This window comes from Pelodiscus sinensis, chromosome 4 (assembly GCF_052426305.1).
Source record: "Pelodiscus sinensis isolate ZL-2025 chromosome 4, ASM5242630v1, whole genome shotgun sequence".
NCBI lineage: Eukaryota > Metazoa > Chordata > Testudines > Trionychidae > Pelodiscus > Pelodiscus sinensis.
This window is the reverse complement of record NC_143055.1, coordinates 78408867-78430719: the sequence shown is the minus strand read 5'-3', so window position 1 is coordinate 78430719 and position 21853 is coordinate 78408867. Positions and strand designations below refer to the sequence as shown.

General features: G+C 40.2%; 1 protein-coding gene across 1 annotated transcript; it reads left to right on the top strand.

Moving 5' to 3' along the window:
- The first annotated feature begins 1139 nt into the window (after positions 1 to 1139).
- TDO2 (tryptophan 2,3-dioxygenase) lies at positions 1140 to 20155 on the top strand. Its single transcript, XM_006121847.5, has 12 exons — positions 1140 to 1296; positions 1666 to 1774; positions 7193 to 7283; positions 8140 to 8210; positions 9847 to 9974; positions 11687 to 11873; positions 12910 to 13017; positions 14061 to 14172; positions 14523 to 14580; positions 14968 to 15047; positions 17749 to 17839; positions 19149 to 20155. Exons 1-12 carry the CDS (start codon positions 1262 to 1264, stop codon positions 19300 to 19302), a joined length of 1224 nt encoding a protein of 407 aa, XP_006121909.1. The 5' UTR covers positions 1140 to 1261; the 3' UTR covers positions 19303 to 20155.
- Positions 20156 to 21853: the final 1698 nt, after the last annotated feature.

Below are 21853 nucleotides of genomic sequence, written 5' to 3'. Positions count from 1 at the left end.
TTTGTCTGACCTATCTTTTATGAGATTGACTGGTCAATTGTCACTGAGTGGAAGCAGAAAATGTTGTGATGTTTTTTGCACTACACCAGCAGCATGCGCTCTCACTCCTGTTTGGTTGCACCTGTCACTCAGTCTTCCCTTTACATAGCTAATGTGTTAAAAGAACAATTTAGCTCTTTATTTGTAAAGACTTAAAGCGACTTCATTTATAAGCTTTTATCTTCCATGACCTCTCCCCACTCCTGGGTATGAAGATGTGTTGGTTCACAGGAAAAAGAGCAGCAGACAGCACTATAGGGTTGTCATGATGCATCGGGGCCGACTCCGATGCTTAGGGGACCTACTACAGTAATTGCAATAAAACCAAATATTGATAACGTTTCTTGTGAAAATTCTGGAGACTTCGGGTCAGAGAGAAGAACCATAGCTCAGCTACTCCAGTATACATGTCTGTTACTCCCTTGTGGGTAAACTGATGATTAAACAGAACTAAATAATAATTTCAACAAATATGAATGGGACTTTTTTACATAGGAATATAGATCAAGAGTTAATAAACTCTAGTATATTTAAACCACTGGGGAGTTATCGGCCCTATGAGAATTTACATGGATATTTATTAATAAAATAATTGTTTTCCTTTTAATTGGAGAGACTATGTAAGTAATCGTTTAAAGAAATATTATTTTGGAGTTAATTCCAGAAGGGGTTCAGGCCATCCTTGGGATATATCCCCATCCCTGCCAAATATAGACTTCACTTTTCTTTTTTTATGTAAAGTGCCTTGACATTTTAACTTTAGGGTCTATAGATTGCAAAGCTGTTTCAATAATCCATAAGATTCAATATTTAGAGCTATAGGCTGCCCTTGACTCAGACGCAGAACTCCCATTGAGTATTTTTTTTTACTTATATTAGCTTTGATCCCAGGCTCTGTGCTTGACTGAACATGACCACGATCAAAAGAACTGTAGTGAAAGCTGCTCAAAGTATGTGACATCTGACCAAGGTGAGTATTGCAACTCTTCTTGTTTTGGGTGACTCAACTAACTGACCAGCCAATACAGCAAATACTGAGGATTGTGTCAGGATAACTTCTGTAATTATTACTGACTTGACAGGGATGGGCAGACAGAGTAGTAGGGGATTGGCCTGTACACTAGGATCAGGTTACATAAAGGCAGCTGCAGCAGGTTTTGGAATGTTAGTAACGTGTGTCCCTGAGGAACATTTCTCAGTGAATTAATTGGATTCTGCAGCCATGAGTGGGTGCCCATTTTGGGGGAACAAATACCAGTGAGTATATTTCTCTATTTTACTGCATAATGTCAATTAATACAATAGATACAATGTGAACATTAAGTTTAAAAATCCAAAGGAGGCTATTCATTACCTACCAGCATGCAAATTCTGAATGAAGGGAGCTGGTTTAAGAATTTTTTTGAGCATGGGCGATTGGGATATACTCAATATGAAAGTACCTCGATACTATAGAGATGTGTGTGGTATACAGGGCTGTAGATAGATACATGCTGTTTATTTTGCTCATTGAATATGTTTGCAAAACAGAGCTACTAAAGCAGATGTGCCTGAATGTTAGGAACAAATACGACTCTGACATTTTTAGCTCTGTTATTTGCTATATTAATTTTCTTTTATTCCTAGATTTAATTTTAATAAACTCTCATTGGAGGATGAGGAAGGAGAAGACAAGTCACAAGAAGGACTGAATAAAGCCAGCAAAGGTGGACTTGTCTATAGTGATTATCTACATGTAAGTGTGAGGACTGGATTATGTTACCGTCCTAATGCCTTTTACAATTTGAGATGTTGAAATATGGCATTTTCCTTTCCCTTCTTCTGCTAGCGAAGGCCAATGATAAAGGCAAGCCCCTATGATCCTTGTTCTGCTCTCAGCTCTCAGGATGTATCCACAGACATCTATCTCTCTTGACCTTTGTGTTAAACAAACAACTGCCACCCTAGATTCCCTGACAGTTCACATACCTGTTAATATTAGTGGGATGATTGATTATTTTTTAACTTGTTCAGAAAACAAATTGGATTTTGTTATTTAGGTTGGAATTGTTTTTAGACTAACAGCTAAATTGTGAATTGAGAAGGGCTGAGGTAGAGAGTTACATTAGGATGCATATAACACATCCTTGATAAATCACAGCAAAAAGAAGATCCATTGTTTTGCAGAAGGTTACACAGGGCAAACTTTCAATCTGCTCAGCAGGAGCTGTGCAGTTCCCATTAGCCATTGCATTGTGATTAAATACCCGAGCTGAAAGATGAAAAATATATATATACATTTATAACTGTCTGCAAAAGGTCTTACATTTAACCCATGGACCCAGTTCTTGCATCAGTTGCACTGATGTAAACTGAAATAAATTAAGTTGATCTAGACTTATACAGAATTTGTCCTAATATTTATATAATTATATGATTACATTTAATAAAAACCCATCTTCTTAAAATAATCATATCACGCACTCAAAAATTTGGAATTCAATTAATAAGATTCCTGTGCAACCTTGCCCCAGCATGCTTATGTGTCTTCATACAACGTAAACTTTAATAAGATGAACAACATACTACAGAACTTTACTCCTTTTCTACAGAACTTTCTCCTCACTAAAAATGAATTCCATTCACATATGATTTTGATACTACATTAGGGTATGTCTACACTACAGTGCTAATTCGAACTAACTTAGTTCAAATTAGTTAATTCGAACTAAGATAATTCAAACTAGTGCATCTAGACCTAAAAACTAGTTCGAATTAGTGTTTTGCTAGATTGAGTGGACCCTGAACCGGGGTTAAGGCTGGCCGGAAGCAGTGCCGGCAGGGCATCAGATTAGGACTTAGAGCGTGGAGCTGCTGTCTCAGGCTAGCCGAGGGCTGTGCTTAAAGGGACCCGACCCCCACCCCGGACAGACAGTTCTTAGGGGTTCCCCGCTTGCAGAGCAGTCCTGGCTTGCAGTGCCCTGAGTGCCCACACTCGGCACATCACAGCACTTGGCCATCAGCCCGGCTGCACTTGCTGGAGGCTGCCATCCAGGGAGGGGGTCAATCGAGGGGCTGCAGGAGAGCTTCCACCCCCAGAAGCCCGCAGAGCCAGCCCAGTCCTCCCCATCGGGAGCTCATACCCCATTCCTCCCTCACCTCCTTCCACTTGCCCCTCCCTAGCCCCCCTTCCTCATGTACAAAATAAAGGACATGTGTGTTCAAAAATAGAATCTCTCTTTATTGAACAAAACTGGGGTAGATTGGGAAAAGGAGGTGGGAGAGAGGAAGAGAGAGGGTGGGAGAGAGGAGGGCAACTAAAATGATCAGGGGTTTGGAACAGGTCCCATATGAAGAGAGGCTAAAGAGACTGGGACTTTTCAGCTTAGAAAAGAGGAGACTGAGGGGGGATATGACAGAGGTCTATAAAAGCATGAGTGATGTGGAAAAGGTGCATAAAGAAAAGTTCTTCATTAGTTCCCATAATAGAAGGACTAGAGGACACCAAATGAAATGAATGGGTAGCAGGCTTCAAACTAATAAGAGAAAGTTCTTCTTCACAAAGCAAATAGTCAACCTGTAGAACTCCTTGCTGCAGGAGGCTGTGAAGGCTACAACTAGAACAGAGTTTAAAGAGAAGTGAGATCAAGTCATGGATGTTGGATCCATGGAGTGGTATTAGCCAAGGGGTAGAAATGGTGTCCCTGGCCTCTCTTTGTCGAAGGCTGGAGATGGATGGCACGAGACAAATGGCTTGGTCATTGTCTTCGGTCCATCCCCTCCAGGGTACCTAGTGTTGGCCACTGTCGGCAGACAGGCTACTGGGCTAGATGGACCTTTGGTCTGACCCAGTACGGCCATTGTAAGCTCAGGGCTCAGGGTCGGGGGTCTCAGTGGACCACCTTGATTTTCATGCAAACCTGCACCTGGGTGGCCAGGCTGGTAGCTATCCTGCCCTAGACGGACACTTTCCTGTGCCTAGTGCGGAGGTTGTGGATGAGGTCCACGATGTCTGCACTAGACCAGGCAGGCACCTGCCTCTTGCGGACCTGGGCAGGCTCCCGGGAGCCGCCAGCCTGGTTCAGGGAAGAGGCGGAGGGCTGGGTGGCAGTGGGTGACTGGCTCGAGCCGTGCCAGGTGCAGGGTCTGCTGACTGGGTCCTGGCAGGCTTGCACCTGGCACGGGCACCGTAGCCAGACCGTGCCCCTTTAAGGGGTCCGGGGCCAGGAGCGGGGCAGAAGAGTTTCCCTGGTGGTGCCCAGAGTGGCCATCAGGGAAAGCTGGGGAGGGCTAGCCTCCCACTAGTTCGAATTAAGTGGCTACACAGCCCTTAATTCAAACTACTTAATTCGAACTAGGCTTAGTCCTCATGGAATGAGGTTTACCTAGTTCGAATTAAGCGCTCCGCTAGTTCGAATTAAGTTCGAACTAGCGGTTTGCGTGTGTAGCGCCTATCAGAGTTAATTCGAACTAACTTTAGTTCGAATTAACTTTGTAGTGCAGACATACCCTTAGCTATTTCCCTGTCCCATTCCTTCCTTATTGCCTTTAATAATAATAAAAAAAAATGAAAATACCGTTCAAGTGGTTTTCAGTACTATACTGCCTGAAAGAATGCATGAGTATCCAAAAATCAGTAGATAGCTAGATTTTACCATTCTTATTCATGTGACAGATTAATAGAATTTCAGACCACAAACAACCATTGTGATCATCCATTCCTGCATAACTCAGGGTATGTCTACAATACAGAGTTAGTTCGAACTAACGGAGGTTAGTTCGAACTAACTTTGATAGGCGCTACACTAGCGCTCCGCTAGTTCGAACTTAATTCGAACTAGCGGAGCGCTTAGTTCGAACTAGGTAAACCTCATTCCACGAGGATTAAGCCTAGTTCGAACTAGCTAGTTCGAATTAAGGGCTGTGTAGACCCTTAATTCGAACTAGTGGGAGGCTAGCCCTCCCCAGGTTTCCCTGGTGGCCACTCTGGCCAACACCAGGGAAACTCTATGCCCCCTTCCCGGCCCCGGCCCCCTTAAAGGAGCACAGGCTGGCTACGGTGCCCGTGCCAGGTGCAAGCCTGCCAGCACCCAGCCAGCAGACCCTGCACGTGGCACGGATCGAGCCACCCACCCGATGCCCCCCAGCCCTCCCTCTCTTCCCGGGATCAGGCTGGCAGCTCCCGGGAGCTTGCCCAGGACTGCAAGAGGCGGGCACCCGCCTGGGCTAGTGCAGACATCGTGGACCTCGTCCACGATCTCCGCACTAGGCATAGGAAAGTGGCCGGCTTGGGCAGGAGAGCTGCCAGCCTGGCCACCCAGGAGCAGGTGTGCATGAAAATCAAGGGGGTCCACTGAGACCCCCGACCCTGAGCCCTGAGCTTACAATGGCCGTCCTACGTCAGACCAAAGGTCCATCTAACCCAGTAGCCTTTCTGCCGACAGCGGCCAACCCTAGGGACCCTGGAGGGGATGGACCGAAGACAGTGACCAAGCCATTTGTCTCGTGCCATCCCTCTCCAGCCTTCCACAAACCTTGGGCAGGGACACCATTCCTACCCCCTGGCTAATACCACTCCATGGACCCAACCTCCATGACTTGATCTCACTTCCCTTTAAACTCTGTTCTAGTTGTAGCCTTCACAGCCTCCTGCAGCAAGGAGTTCCACAGGTTGACTCTTTGCTTTGTGAAGAACAACTTTCTGTTAATAGTTTGAAGCCTGCTACCCATTCCTTTCATTTGGTGTCCTCTAGTCCTTCTTTATGGGAACTAATGAAGAACTTTTCTGTATGCACCCTCTCCACCCAACTCCTGCTTTTAGAGACCTCTATCCTGTCCCCCCTCCATCTCCTCTTTTCTAAGCTGAAAAGTCCCAGTCTCTTTAGCCTCTCTTCATATGGGACCTGTACCCAACCCCTGATCATTTTAGTTGCGCTCCCCTCTCCCAGCCTCTCTCTCCCCCTCTCCCACCTCCTTTTCCCAATCTCCCCCAGTTTTGTTCAATAAATTTTTGAACACAATTGTCCTTTATTTTGTACATCAAGAAAAGGGGCTAGGGAAGGGTAAGTGGAAGGAGGTGAGGGAGGAATGGGGTACGAGCCCCCGATGGGGAGGACTGGGCTGGCTCTGCGGTCTTCTGGGGGTGGAAGCTCTCCTGCAGCCCCCCAATTGCTCCCTCTCCCCAGATGGCAGCCTGCGGCAAGTGCAGCCGGGCTGATGGCCGAGTGGTGTGATGTGCCCAGTGTGGGCACTCGGGGCACTCCAAGCCAGGACTGGTTTTCAAGCGGGGCACCCCTGAGAACTATCTGTCCGGGGTGGGGGTCGGGTCCCTTTAAGCGCAGCCCTCGGCTAGCCTGAGACAGCATCTACACGCTCTAAGTCCTCCTCTGATGCCCTGCCGGCACTGCTTCCGGCCAGCCTTAAGCCCTGTTCAGGGTCCACTTAATGTGGACATGCTAGTTCGAATTAGCAAAACGCTAATTCGAACTAGTTTTTAGTTCTAGACGCATTAGTTCGAATTAGCTTAGTTCGAATTAACTAATTCGAACTAAGTTAGTTCGAACTAACTCTGTAGTGTAGACATACCCTCAGACAATTTCCCTCAATTAATTCCTGCAAATTCAGTAGCAGTAGTTCAGCTTGAGTATATCTTTATTTTAAAAGCTTCCAGTAATGGAGAATCCACTATATCCAAATAGTTAATTGTCCTTGCAACTGAAAAATGTGCCTTATTTCTCATCCAAATGTCTTGAACGTTAACTTCCAGCCACTGGATAGTGTTATAGTTTTGTCTGTGGGCCTGAAGAGGCCCTCTGTTATCAAATGTCTGTTCTTCAGATAGTTATAGTGTGACCTAATCACTCCTAATCACTCCTTCTCTTTGATAAAGTAAATAGACCAAGCATCTAGAATTTCAATATCTCTCATGAGGCATGTTTTTCAAATTGTACTTTACCCTGCAAGCAGCGTAAAAGGTGGGACAATTGTATTTCTTTAATCTCCTCCCAGATACAAACAACAGAAAAAACAATGAATCAGTTTGGTATTAAAATACAGAATAAATAAAATGCAATTAAAGCCATCACTTACAAACTAACCACCCATCAGGAACATTTTGTCCAAAATCAAGAGTGAAGTGTTGAGATTATTACAAAAACAAATCTTTCTTTTGAAGCTGGACAAAATATTGAATGCTCAAGAACTGCAGAGTGAAAAAAGAGGAAACAAGATCCATGATGAGCATCTTTTCATTGTGACCCATCAAGGTAAACTACAGGACAGAAAAAGTTGTTTGGTGTAATCACACCATTTGTTTATTTGGTGCTCAAACATGTGTTACAGAAGTTGTTCTGATTTTTGACATGATTATAATCATGAATACCAGCTTTCTCTCCTATTCCCTTGCCAACACAGTACTTGTGTGTATGTATGTGTGAGAGAGTCCATAATCCATATCTGAAGAGTTTTAGTAGAGAGTGAGAATACACCCCAACATAATCAGTTATATATACAAGAATATTGATGGTTTAGTGACCTATGCCTTGGATTTAGAACATCAGACTTTCCAGAACCATAGGTTCGGTTGTGTTGGAGCAGATTCAGCCATCTGAAATAGTAAAATTTCCAGACTAACACGGCTACATTTCTATTAAATTTAGTACCACATTGTTGACTGAATTTGCGTCTTTTTAGATGACATCTTAAATCTGAGGCTCAGTCTTGTCTCTTTGGACGTTACACACCCCACAGAGTTTTGTTTACATGGACTTTTTTTTATTGGTATTCTCGTCAGGTTTCCCCCTCTCCCCAACCATTGCTAACATGCTTATATGCCACTCTAGAATGCTAAAAGTGAATATACTGCAATTAGTTCCTTTAACAGTCTCAAATGCTAAATTATTCCATGCAACAATGGTCTGAAGAAGGGAGAGAGTCTTTAAACAGCTGGTACATTTGTAAATCAATATTTCTTACACTCCAGTCACATGGAAACAGAACATTAATTTTAAATGAAGATGTAAGAATAAATATGGAAATTAGTCTCCTAATCTACTTGCCTAACTTCTTTCTACATATCAGCAATGGCAATGATTAACACTAACAATGTCTTTCTTATTGTAGCTTATGAACTTTGGTTTAAGCAGATTCTGTGGGAACTGGACTCAGTTCGAGTGATCTTTCAGAATGGCAGTGTAAGTTATGTGCAACTTGTTGTAGTGTACAAACTTAAGCCTCTTTTTGAAAATTTGATACTTATCAAATAAACACATACCCCAACACTGAAATTTAAGGCTGAAACTCTGCTCTTTAGTGACACCACTTTGCCATTAGAATAGTACACATATTTTGCACAATTCTGAGGGTTGTAACCCCTAAAGGGTTCACTCTTCAGAAGTGATCGTTTTGGCCAAACTATTCACAGATTCTGATGATTGGTTATCTATGTGGTTTGAAAATGCTAAGCCAATTATTGTACTGACAAAAAAGTATTACATGTGAAAATTTTATATATATATATATATATATATATATATATATATATATAAAATTATCTTTGTAAGGATGTCCAAAACTATATATCTATAGGCAGATAGATGGCCCACGAGACACTGATTTTTTAAAAAAATACAATTTATTTTAAAAAAAATTTATGTTGAAAGTTTCCCTTACCTCTGAATTTTCTGGCTATGATGTACTTATACAATATAATTGATGGTTTTATTATATACCGGTGTATATATTGCTGGTAAATAAAACGGGGGAAAAATCCTCTAGTATTTGGATGTGATTTGATGAAACTGGAGAGGAATTATCAAATCGGTAACAGATGCTTATATAGACACCTAAAAACAAAAAGGGAAATATTTTGAGCACTATTACCACTGCCTGAAGTGAAATACTTTATAAACTAATGAATTGTAAGGACAAACACTTGAGTTTCCTCTGATATACTGTCAATGAGAGCTGGCTAGCTATGTGTTATTTTAATACAACACTAATAACTGAAAAACTAGCCCTTGTGGACATTATAAAGATTTGTAACATTGTTTGGAAGTAGATCTAGCTGCAAAATGTGGAATAAAGATGTTAAAGTTTCAGGAGAAATGAATTCCACATTTTTTTACTGAAATTTAGTATGCTGATTATCTTTTGTTGAAATCTGAAATGCAGAAAAAATTAACCATCTCTAAAATGGGATATATTTATTCATGAAAGTAATTTTTGTTAAAAACTGAAATTCAGAAACCAGTGCTTATGAAAAGATTAACATGTAGCATTTTCATCCCTCCTTTGATATTTTTGGGTTGTGCTCATTGACTACCTTAACAATCTTGAGTGGAATTCTCTGACCCCATTGAAGGGAATGGATGTGTTGATGCAGAGTTGGTTTGGGAACTGCTCTGCAATCATATCTCTTTTTTAGACACATTACATCTCCTGCTTCCCTGTCCTGCTTCTCCATTGACTCCAATAGAATTACACTGTGGACGACTTTGACCGAGACTTTTAACAACTTTTTGAGTTAAAAACATGTGAAAAATAACTCGTTTATAATGGATTGTGTTAAAATGAATAAGCAGCCAGAGCCAAAACCCTCACATTTTATCCTTTAAGCATATATAAAGACTAAAACGTGTGATTTTAGTTTCATGAAAGAGTCTGTATTCAATACAAGATTTTGCTATTGATTTTTACCTGGAATACATTGTGATACTACAGTGATAAGTGAATGAAACCCCAAAATAGATAGTTTGGGTAGAACACCAGGTATAAATAGCTTATCGGCCCATCATTCTCAGGCTGCTCAAGTATTTATTTCCTATTAAGGTGAGAGATGAGAGAAACATGCTGAAGGTTGTTGCTCGAATCCACAGAATTTCAATGATCCTTAAATTACTTGTGGAGCAATTTTCAGTTCTAGAAACTATGACTGCTTTGGACTTCTTTGATTTCAGGTAAATATTTATTATTATTTAGTAATTATCATCCGTGCTTATGTAGAGCTAACAGTTCGGTTTGAATCCAGGACTTTCAGAATTGAAAGCATGAGCTTTTACCACTCCATTGAAGAATTAAATCAATCAGGTCAGCAAGATGAGTGTGTATTTGGTAGAGAAACAGTTGTAACAGTAAAAGATAAAGGTCAATAAATGTCTCTGACTTGATTGCAAGTCCAAGGTATTCTGAGGTTTTTAAGCAGATGTGTTAATTATTTGTATGTGACTTTGCTAGCCAAGAGCACCATTCTATAACTAAAATTACAGTATGCAAATAACCAAAATATCCTGTCATTTGATAGTGCCAAGCTAAGACTTAGTAATTTCCTTCCATTTCTCACAGCCACATGTTATCTGAAGCATTTTATGTCAATCATAAATTTGTGTGGGTGAGAGAAACCCACACTCCACATCTAGAGCATGAGCTAGATGTTTTAACCCATTGGTTCTGGGGCGTCACACATCCAAACTTCATAGAATTTGCAGTACAGTATTACTGGATCACTGAAACCAAATGATATTTCAAAAACCTGTGGGAAGCAGCATCTTACTGCCAGTTTTTTGCTACCAACCCTCCATCTTTCTGCACTTCCCACTTTCTTGCCAAGAATTTCTCCTCTCCATCTACTGATAGAAGCAGCTTTTCCCACAAAGTGTTGCCTGGAAGCCCATATACCTCTTTCTGACTGCTGGCCCAGCTTCTGGGATCCCTCTGTCTGATTTGCTTTCAGGAACGAACTTCTAATTCTTTCTATGTACTCCCAAGTTCCATTGTGGCTCCATGCACCTCCATTCTTACCTTTCCTGTGGTTTCCATGTGGTTCTCCTGGTGATGTCATATAGCTTCCATCCCCTGTTGTATCTTTTTGGAAACCTTTTGGCATTCTATTTTTATCTTATTATCTCTTCATAATACTGCACAAAACATAACTCATTGTCCTTAAAGGTTGCCATAATCCTCCCACCACCATTTTTAAACTTACAAAAGAAGGGAGGTGGGGAGAGGTGGATCAATCATCTATTGAGAGAGATCTTCAATTGTATTTTTCAGACATTTATTATTGTATAATAGGCAATGCTACAAAGTCAATGATTTTCTGTTCAATTGTCACAACCACCTTATGCTTTATTTCTAAATCACTAGTATTGCCAGGTAATGAGAATCAAGGTTATCCTTATTAACTAGTTCTTCTCAACATGGTTTAATTTTTTTATCAGTTCCACATAACATAAAACACCACCTTAACCTTTTGTGCAGAACTAACAAACAAAAACTTGTTCTGATCTATAGAAAGTTTAAACTCCAATAAACATTTTATAGTTTATTTTAATTTTAGCGACTCAAGAAATCTTTCCTAATACCTGTTTGGCTATGCAAGTTTAGAATTAAATTGATATTCTAAATAAATCTCCTCCTGAAACAGATATTGTTAAAAATGTTAATTTCAATATATAATTGTTGTTATTTACTTAAAAATAAAGAAATCAGATTTTCATTGTAATACCAGAGTTGCAACAAAGGACACATAAATGTTATGATGTATCAATTTTTGATATGCTGTAATTGTTAAAAATCTCCATGTAGTTTTTAAGTTATGGATAGCAAAACCACAAAATACCCTTATTTTTTAAATAATATGTCATTACTGTATCTTTTCATGTACCCAAAGAGATTACTTGAGCAAAGCATCTGGTTTTCAGAGCCTTCAGTTTCGACTAATAGAGAATAAGATTGGTGTCCCACAGAGTCTGAGAATCCCTTATAGCAGAAGGCATTACCGTGATAGCTTCAAGGGACATGAGAATGAAATACTATTTAAATCAGAGCAAGAACCAACACTTCTGCAATTAGTGGAGGTAAGGATAGGCACACATGAGCACGGGCACATACACGTGCACACACACCTTACCCCCAGTGTATGCAGTAGGGATGTTAAATATCAGTTAATTGAATAGTTGATTCATCTCATGAATTCTCATCGGTTAGTCAACTGTTCTACAGTCCCTGGACATGGGACTGGCAGCCACTGAGCTCTGGCCCCACTCCTGGGGAACCCTCTGCTACTCTGTGCTAATGCCTCTATATCAGAGGCAGCAGCGTAGAGTGCCAGGTGGGACCTGTTCCACAAGGGGAGTCAGTTTAAAAACCAGCTCTCCTCACGGACTGGCTGCCTGCCACCCCATGCTGGTGCCTCTGATACAGCAGCAGCAGCCCACGTCCAGGGGGAGGAGGGATCTGAGCTCCTGGACCTGGCGTGAGCCAGAACTGAGCTGGGCAGCCTGCCTGGCTCCTAATACACTTTAAAAGCAGAGCCGCAGCAGAGGTAGGTCCCAGACCTGGTGCAAGCTGAGACTGAGCTGGGCTGCTGGCCAGCCTGTTAAAAAAAATTACTGACGGGAAGGGGAGGGATGAGTGTAATCTACAGCATTAACATACAGGCTTTTGCTTATCGGTTAATCGACTATACTATTACATCCCTAGTATGCAGTGCTGTGGCAATAGGAGAGCTTGGCAATAATGCTATGGCAATAGGAAAGCTTCTCTTCTCCACATAGCTACCTTATCTCATGGAGGTGGATTAATTAAGCCTATGAGAGAAGCTCTCCCATTAGAGCAGTAACATTTTCACTGATGTGCCAAACCCCATTTTAAATTAGTATTCTTACCCTATTTATGGAAGGAGAAATTGAGAGAGGTAGGCAGTTTATTGAAATCAATAAAAGTTAGGTGCCTAAATGATTTCTGGGCTAAAGCGATTTGTCCAGGTCTACAGAGGAAGTCCATGTTAGATGAGATTAGAAAAAAGGAGTTTCTGTCTCCCAGCGCTAGGAGCATTTAAGAGGAACACATTACTCGTATCACCTACTCACTTTATGATATTTTATTTTTAAGGCATGGCTGGAAAGAACACCAGGATTAGAACCGGAAGGGTTTAATTTCTGGGGAAAATTTGAAGTGAATGTGTTAAAAGGTCTAGAAGAGGAAGTGGCAATGGTTCAGGTACATTACATTTCCTCAGTCTATCAATAAGCATGAGATATGTGATAAAATAAGATCCTGTCATTTTCATTTCCATTTTAATCTAATCACTGATCCTTTCTCTTAGTTCCTTCAGTCTTAAATCAACTCAGACTTGGATTGCAAAAGATAGGGTTGAAATCCTGGCTCCAGTGAAGTCAATGAGAGTTTTGCCATTGACTTCACCAGGGCCAGAATTTCACCCATGCACTTGATTCTGAAGATCAACGTGCAACTCTTCCATATGAATTCCCATGGGCTTGTTCATAGAAGAAAATGTTTGCAATGCACAACTGTGAAGTGGTAATGTAGTGTTTCACATAGATTTACTAAATGGTACGCATGGGTCCAGCAAGAAGGGATGTCCATTCATATACTGATATTTAACTTACTGAACTACATATGTATATTAGCTGTTTTGCTTTTAAAATGTTTTGCTTTTAAAAACTAATCATTTAGTTGCCCAACAGACCACAAATATCTAGATGTGAGTGATTATATGTCTCAGAAAAGGTTCTCTTGCTGTATTTTGAGGATTCATTTTTGGAAATGATCTTCTTTAGGTCAAATTACATTTTTAATTAAAAAAATTCTATATTCAATTGTGGGATTTTTTGACAAGTTCTAAGGTCAATATTTTTCTAAATGCTGGATTTCTTTCTTCCTGTCTGCCTGCCTTCCTTGCTGCAAATAAAGAACCGATAAAATCAGACCTGTAAATCCTTGAGGACAGATTTTTTTTAAAAAAGTATGAATTATGCAATTGTGTTCAATCTTGTGAATGAATTGATCTCATCTGGATATGAAATCTGGCTAACTGATGTGGTGAATTAAGTATATTTATGCATGCACTGGTTATAATCATTGTGCATTTGCGTAAGCAAGGCACATCCTACTTGTTTGGAAATATATTTACAGGTGTAAATTCATAGAATTATGATGCCAAATATTGTACTTGTATAATAAATCATTTAAAAAAGTGTAGGCCTCTTCTAAAAATAATTATTTCATTTTATGTTTTAAAGACCAAGCAAGCATCAGAGGAAAAAGAGGACCTACTGGCTGAACTTAAAAAACAAAAAGAGGTTTTTATTTCATTATTTGATGAAAAGCGCCATGAACATCTTCTGAGTAAAGGTAAGTTATGTTTACACCTGGAAAAATATAGTTTCATAACAATAACTGGACCCTTTCTGAAAAAGAAGTTTTAAAAATGCAAGGGAGAAAGTTGTCTTTGAAAGTTATGATTTCAAGTTTGTGATTTGCTTTTTTTTTTAAGTTAATTTTATGATGATTTGTCAATTTTCCAAGTAATGGTGGAATTCATTCTACAGTTACTTTAGAAGCAACTCTGATTGCTAAACACAATAATATATACTTTTCTCCTACCATATATTTTTGTATCCTTACTATGTACTAAAATGGACTCCAGACATTTGCAGGAAAATTAACACAGAAACAATTTTTTAAACATTTTAATTTTGCAGGAGAAAGAAGACTCTCTTATAAAGCATTGCAAGGAGCTTTAATGATCTACTTCTACAGGTACTGTAATGAGATATTGCTGTAATATTTAGGGGGGGGGTAACTGAAGAAAGAAGTCAAGGGTAATTGTGGTCTATTTATTATTGCAACTGATTGTTGAAAAACTATTCTAGAGCATATATTATATTTTAGCAGGTTTCTTAATTTCTCCTAAGGACAAATTGTTATAATGTGGGACAAAAGGCAACTCACATTTTAGGAGGATGAAAGCACCTAGTAGAATACTGGGTTTGTTTTTTTTTATTGGTAGAAGAAATTTAGAGGTAAAAAAATTACCAATGTCAGTGCTATGCCTACTTGAAGTGGTGCTTTGTTAAACATGGCATATTAGGAAATATTAGTAAGATAATACAAACTTTCTCTATGTCTTGTCTTTAATTTTTCAAGAGAGGAGCCTCGCTTTCAGGTTCCCTTCCAGCTTCTTACTTCTCTCATGGATATCGATGCACTCATGACCAAATGGAGATGTAAGTTTCTTCTGTATCATGATACTGTATCTTCTAGGTGCAGGATTATTCTTCCCTTTGTCACTATAGTTGTAATCAAGATGTATCAAACCAGAATTCTAAAGACCTGCTCCCCTTTTTATTCTAAGACCACTGCTTTTGTTTTGATCTGGAGGGCTGGTGAGTGGTTGTTCTGCTTGGGGAGGCTGTGGCTCCCTAGCCTGCTTCTTTTTCCTGTGGCCAGGCCCATACTCCCCTCCTGCTCTGCCAAGGACCCCACCATGTGCTCCTCCCATACCCCACTCTGTTATCTCCCTCCTTTCTTCCCTGCTCCCCTCTCCCCCCAAAATATCTATGTATTCTTTATATTTATTCTCAGTGCATGTGTGGTTTCTACATGCAATTTTTTTCAGAAATGGGCTTTTTAGAATCTACTCCAAAGTATTTTTGAATATCCATGTTCTCAAGTTGAACAACTAGCTAAGGGGTGCTGGATCACATGGCATCCAGGGACCAGTGTGAAATGTGTATCTGAGTTTCACTGGAGAAACTCATAAGGTGGGCAAGCGAAGGTGGGGAAGCTGGAAGTGGAGAGCAGTGACTAGTGGAGATGAGGAGGAGAAGCACACAGAGGAGAGGGGATAAGAGAGGGGTGGATGGAGGTACAAGTGTGGGTGAGAAGAAAACCCATGTAAGGAAGGGGGCTGAGTGAACGAAGAGAGAGGGACTATAGTAACTGAGTAACAGGGGGCCAAATAAGCAGAGGAGCAGGAACTGAGGACCAAATGGGTGTCATGAGAAGGGAAGAGGAAACCCACTAGATACTAGCAAGGGAAGGGAGGCTGAGCCCTAAGCAAGGAGGGGACTGTAGCAATCGTGTGGGGAGAGGGCAAGAAGGGGAAGGTACTGGGAAGCTATCTCTGCAGAGCTGGTTGGGCTAGGCAAACTCCCTCCATCACCCACATACCAGCAAAGGGACAGGGGGACTACAGAGACAGTATGTCAGGGGAGGGGAAGAGGACCCAGGAAAGCTCACCAACAATTTACGCTGGGGGAACCAAACCCATCACCCTTCTCCACACAACAGCAAGCATGGCGGGCAGTGGTGGTGAGGAGGCTGATCAGGGAGAAGGGAAGGGGAACACTCGGAGCAGCAAGCAACAGCTGGGGCAAGGAGGCGGGGAAAGGAGGAAACCTCACACAGGGCAAATGGGGAGTCTGAGGAGAGACAGGATAGGGAACTCACTGACTGGGACCAACCAAACAGGATAGGGTAAAGAAGGATGGAATGGGGGAAAGGCAGCTAAGAAGCCCACTTTGCACACCCTGGGCCAAGGAGCAGGGAGGAGGACTACATGGGCTGAGGGCCAAACAGGGAGGAGGGGAACAAATGGACAAGCAAGCAACACAGCAAGGTAGGTGGGGATGGTCACTGGAGACCAAGGCTGGTACTCATCTCAGAGAAGGTGTGCTGGGGAAAACTGCAGGCTGCCACAGCAGGGAAAGCCAACGTGACTGTAATTGGAGCCTTATATATGTTCCATGCAGGTTCCAGGTAGGGAGCTGAGGAGGCTCCCTGCCACACAGCCTTCCCAGCCACTTGGGAACCTGCCTGAACCATGCTAACAACATCCTGTAGCAACACATGGCAGGGAGGAGAGCGGCGGGGCTGCCACACTCCAGCATTCAGCAGCACACCTGTGGCCCCTGTGTGGGAAAGCAGTGCCTTCCTTTGCCTGATGGGTGCACCACCCAAGTCCTTACCTGTTGATGCATGTACATGGAACAGCCTTTGCCTTCCTTTAAGACTAAATAGATCACTTCCATGATATGCCTAAAATTGGGGCAACATCTTATTATCTATGGGTACATCTGTAACTGCCACCAAGCAGATTTGAACCTAGGACCTCTGGAGCTTAGTATAGGAGCCTCCACCCTTTGAGCTAAAAGCCCATGCTATAGAAGTCTCTTAGTCTTATCTGTTGCTGTGGTCTCGGTGCCACTGCAGGGGTTACACATCTACACAGCAACATTTTTTTCAAAATAACTAGCATTATTTCAAAATAACTTAGTCTGTGTATATACAGCAGGCAGTTATTTCAAAATAATGTCAAAATACTGTCAAGCTAGAGGACTTCTTACTCGGACTCATGTAACCCTCATTGTACGAGGAGTAAGGGGAGTCAGAGAAAAAGTGCTCTATTTCAAAATAAGTGCTGTATAGAAGCTCCCAAATTTTGAAATAAGCTACGCAATTGACGTAGCTCAATTGGAATAGCTTATTTCGAGTTAGGCCCTGCTGTATAGACATACCCTAAGGGAACTACAGTTTCTTCCCACACCTCATCATTCCTCTCTATCCAAACATTCTTTGAGCTCTTTTATGCCTTGTGTACGTAACAGGGTGAAATATGTTATCATATATGGGATTACAGTCAGCAGTACTACTTAGTCAATATGCAACATGCTGACCGAGTCTCTCTGATGGCCTAGTGGGTCATCTATGACCTTTATTTGTGATGTTCCAGGAAAATAGTCATAAGCATTGCCCCAAACCTGAGGACTTCACAGGAAACTGTGATACAATATAACTTACAATCTGGCCAGCTTTAATAGGGACGTTAATAGTCAACACCATTATAACTAAACCCTTTTTTATCCCAAAGCAGCAACTTAAAAAGTAAATTCTAAAGGCCATATTTTGTTGATTCCTGTTACTTAGATAATCATGTCTGCATGGCACACAGAATGATTGGCAGCAAGGTGGGCACTGGAGGATCATCAGGCTATCAGTATTTGCGCGCCACAGTGAGGTGAGAATGAAGAAAAATTATTTAAACTTCATAGTAGTAGTCTTTTCCACTCAATAACCTGTTTACAGTACATTACACTAACATGATCAGTACTTTTTATTTAGTCGTAGCCAGGTAAAAAGCACTTTAGTATTAGTGAAAGAATCCAGAAAAAAAAAGAGCATCAGTCCAAATATAGTGAAAATAAACAATAAGTATTACAGAACCAATGTCTACAGAGACTTTGAACATTGACATCTTTATATAAAAAGCTGTGTTTATACAGCAGAAAGAGGGTGACCTTTTATCTTAAGAGTTAAACTATTCTTTGAGTTTAGGGACTGAAAAAACGTGAATGTATATTGGTAAAAGCTATTAGTGTTTATAGATTTTCAGTACGTCTTTCTGTTTTGTCAGTCAACTAAAGACAAGCTTTTCCATGTGACAAGAGGTGAAGTTCCATAAAAGTCAATGCAGTTGTGAAGATTTATTACACTAATGGAAAGTGGGAGGAGTCTAACTAATCAGTTACAGTTGTCATCTTTCAGAATTGTTAGTCTTCCCTGCTGTGCAAGACACATATAATCGGGGATCTTATCTCTCTATCTCACTGACCAGTTCTCCTGCACTTCAGATGACGGGTCATGTGAAGAAGTGGGTAGTACCCATGAAAGCTCATGATACAATCTACATATTTTGTCAGTCTTTAAGGTGCTGCTAGACTATTTGTTGTTTTTTAAGTTTTCCCAGTTACAGACTAACTTGTCTACCCCTCTGAAGCCCTGAAACAATGTTTGAGATAAGAGTTGATTGATTGTTTGAATCAAATTACAAAGTGGGTAGAAATGCAACAGATTTACTGTTTTGTACAAACATAATTTAGGGTAGGGTTACAAAAGGTACTTAGGCTTTTAAGTGAACCTAAATTTCAAGCCTAAATCAGCAATGATTGTGAGTGGAAGCCAGGAAAAAACATGGCTTTGACATGAAGGCAATTTTGATGAGTTTCCCTTTGTGGCTCTTTCAAGAATGAAAGATCCAAGAGATTGAAACCACATGAATTCAAATAATCTTTGTGTCATTCAGCTGTAGTCTGAACTGCCACCACACTTGGTGGAAAGACCATGAAATCATTACTTATAGATGTTTTCCATTAGAAGATAATGGAGGGTTAGCTTGTGTACTATATCGTTCAAACACCGTGGGAGTTCCCAGGATCCTTTGTAATGTAATTTGATAGAGCTGAACCAAGATTAGAGAGGCTATAATTGGCCTTTACAAAGCCTAAATTACCATATTAAAGTTAATGCATCTGATTTTATTTTTTCAGTGACAGGTACAAGGTGTTTGTAGATTTGTTCAACCTTTCAACATTTTTGGTGGCAAGACACTGGATACCAAAGATGAACCCAACTATTCATAAATTTCTTTACACAGCAGAATATTGTGACAGCTCCTATTTTAGCAGTGATGATTCAGATTAAAGAACCTTCCTATGGTGATCCATGTTAAAGAACTTTGAATTGTCATGTAAACTGGTTCTGACCTTTTGTGAGGTCCCTTAAATTTATTAAATGTTACAAAGCATGTATATATATTTATGTACACCAGGCTATAGGATTTAAAGTTTATGATGAAAATTTGGACACATGATAAATAGTATGATTTATAAATGATACTAACTACTAAATTTTCATATTGAGCTATTTTTAAAACATTACAGAAATAAGAAGGCACAGTTTGCTGAAGGAAACAGCATTCAGAGATATGACTCTGGATAAGTTGAAATGCTGTTGTTAATGCTAATGCATTTTCCTCAGTATCTTTAAAGAGATAGTTTTGTTATTAAAAATCACACAGGACTTCTAAAATGTCTTTTCATTTTAATAATCCAATTTACTTTTCTATATTTGTGCTTATTTTTGCATTTCTGGCATCTTGGACAATGAGTGTGAACTAATTCATTTTACTTTTGTTTAGTTCATTTTTCATCAATTTTCATACACTAGAAAATGCTTTATATTTGTTTACTTTAAAAACATGTCCCTGTTGGAATAAAAAAAAAGGGAATTTTTATTGCATTGAGATTTTCATACTGCTAAATTTTAGAAAGTCTAAACATGGAGCCAAAGTGGGCCTGACAGTGTTCCTAAATAATTTATATGAAAAGGGCAATATCTTGATTCTTATGTGCCATAATAAAATATGCAATAATGCATACCTGTAAAAGATAGCATAATTAATACCTGATATTCTTGTTAAATACTTGTTATATATGCTTTATTTTTGTCTCATACTTAATTTTTTCTCTTCAAATAAATGGCTGTTAAACTTAAAGCTTTTAATTTCTTATTGATAATTCTCTTTTAAAAGAGAGGCAGTTGTACTAAATTCCAGAATGAAGGCATTAGAAAGATAAGTCTTTTTATTTATTCAAAGTACTGGTATAGCAAAGGTAGCAGTAATGCAAAATTCTATCATACCATTCTGCCAATTTGTTTCAAATCAGAACTATAACACATTTATAATGTTATAACAACTATAATATTATCTTATAGGATATGGAGACAGTAAGTATTCCTGTCCACTAAATCCTTGTGTTTGAATACTAGACTCTGTTGAGACTGAGGCATAAATTAATACTCTTTATGCTTGTTCACTGAGAATCAGAGACTATCAAGAGCAATCAGATGGCAACAACTTTTAGACATAACACAGTAAAACCAAACATAAAAAATGATTATTGCTCTTATCAAACCTCAGTTGAAACTTGTAATCATGCTGTTTTGCTTACAATAAGTAATAAATGCTGCTGCTTAATAGTTCTCATCAGGCTTTTTCATATCTAAGGAAAACTTCTCTTACAGCAAAGGGGCTTCATTAGAAAGCACACCAAATCCAGCATCTTAGCATGAGACTAGACAAAATGACCCTTGTGATCCTTCTAATCTCTGGTTGTATAATTCTATGAAACAATACAAGAGTGTTCCAAAGGGAAGCACTGCACTCTGGCGCCATTGTTTTTAGTTTCTAAAGCATGCCTTTCAGAAACTGGGTGCTATAGTATCAGCCTGTCCTTACAGCCCTTTTTGTTAGCTCCACTGAGTTGTCTTACCTCATTGGTTTACAAAAGTGAAGTTGCTATCCTAGGGTATGTCTACACTACCCCCCTAGTTCGAACTAGGGGTGGTAATGTAGTCATACGGAGTTGCAAATAAAGCCCGGGATTTGAATTTCCCGGGCTTCATTTGCATAAAGCCGGCCTGCGCCATTTTTAAATGCCGGCTAGGTCGGACCCCGTGCCGCGCGACTACACGAGGCACGGACTAGCTAGTTCGGATTAGGCTTTCTAATCCGAACTAGCTAGTCCGTGCCGCGTGTAGCCGCGCGGCACGGGGTCCGACCTACCCGGCATTTAAAAATGGCGCCGGCCGCTTTATGCAAATGAAGCCCGGGAAATTCAAATCCCGGGCTTCATTTGCAACTCCATATGACTACATTACCCCCCCCAGTTCGAACTAGGGGGGTAGTGTAGACATATCCCTAGATAGCAAAATTGAGTTAGGAGCAATAGTGTAACAGAACAAGTTACCATCAAGTCAATTTAAGGTAACAGTAGTTTTGCACTCAGGACTTCCCGTCCTATATTTTGATACTTCAAGATATGATTAATAGATTCCAAGGCTACAATCAACCATTGTGATCATCTATAGGGTTGCAAGGTGTCCAGTTTTGAACCGGACAGTCCAGTATTTGAGCTTTCTGTTTGGGAAACAAATTGAGAAAATACAAATAAGAAAATATAAATGTCCGGTATTTTCTAAATAAGATGTAATGTAGATTGTGATGTAATGTCAAGTGTGTCCGGTATTTTTGCTGAAACCATCTGGCAACCCTACATCTAATCTTATATCCTAAAGAGCACAGGTCACAGAGTTTCCCTAGAATAATCCCAGAACATACCTTTTAGAAAAGCATCCAATCTTGATTTTAAAATTGTCAGCAAGATAATCCATCATGACCCTTTATGCGCTG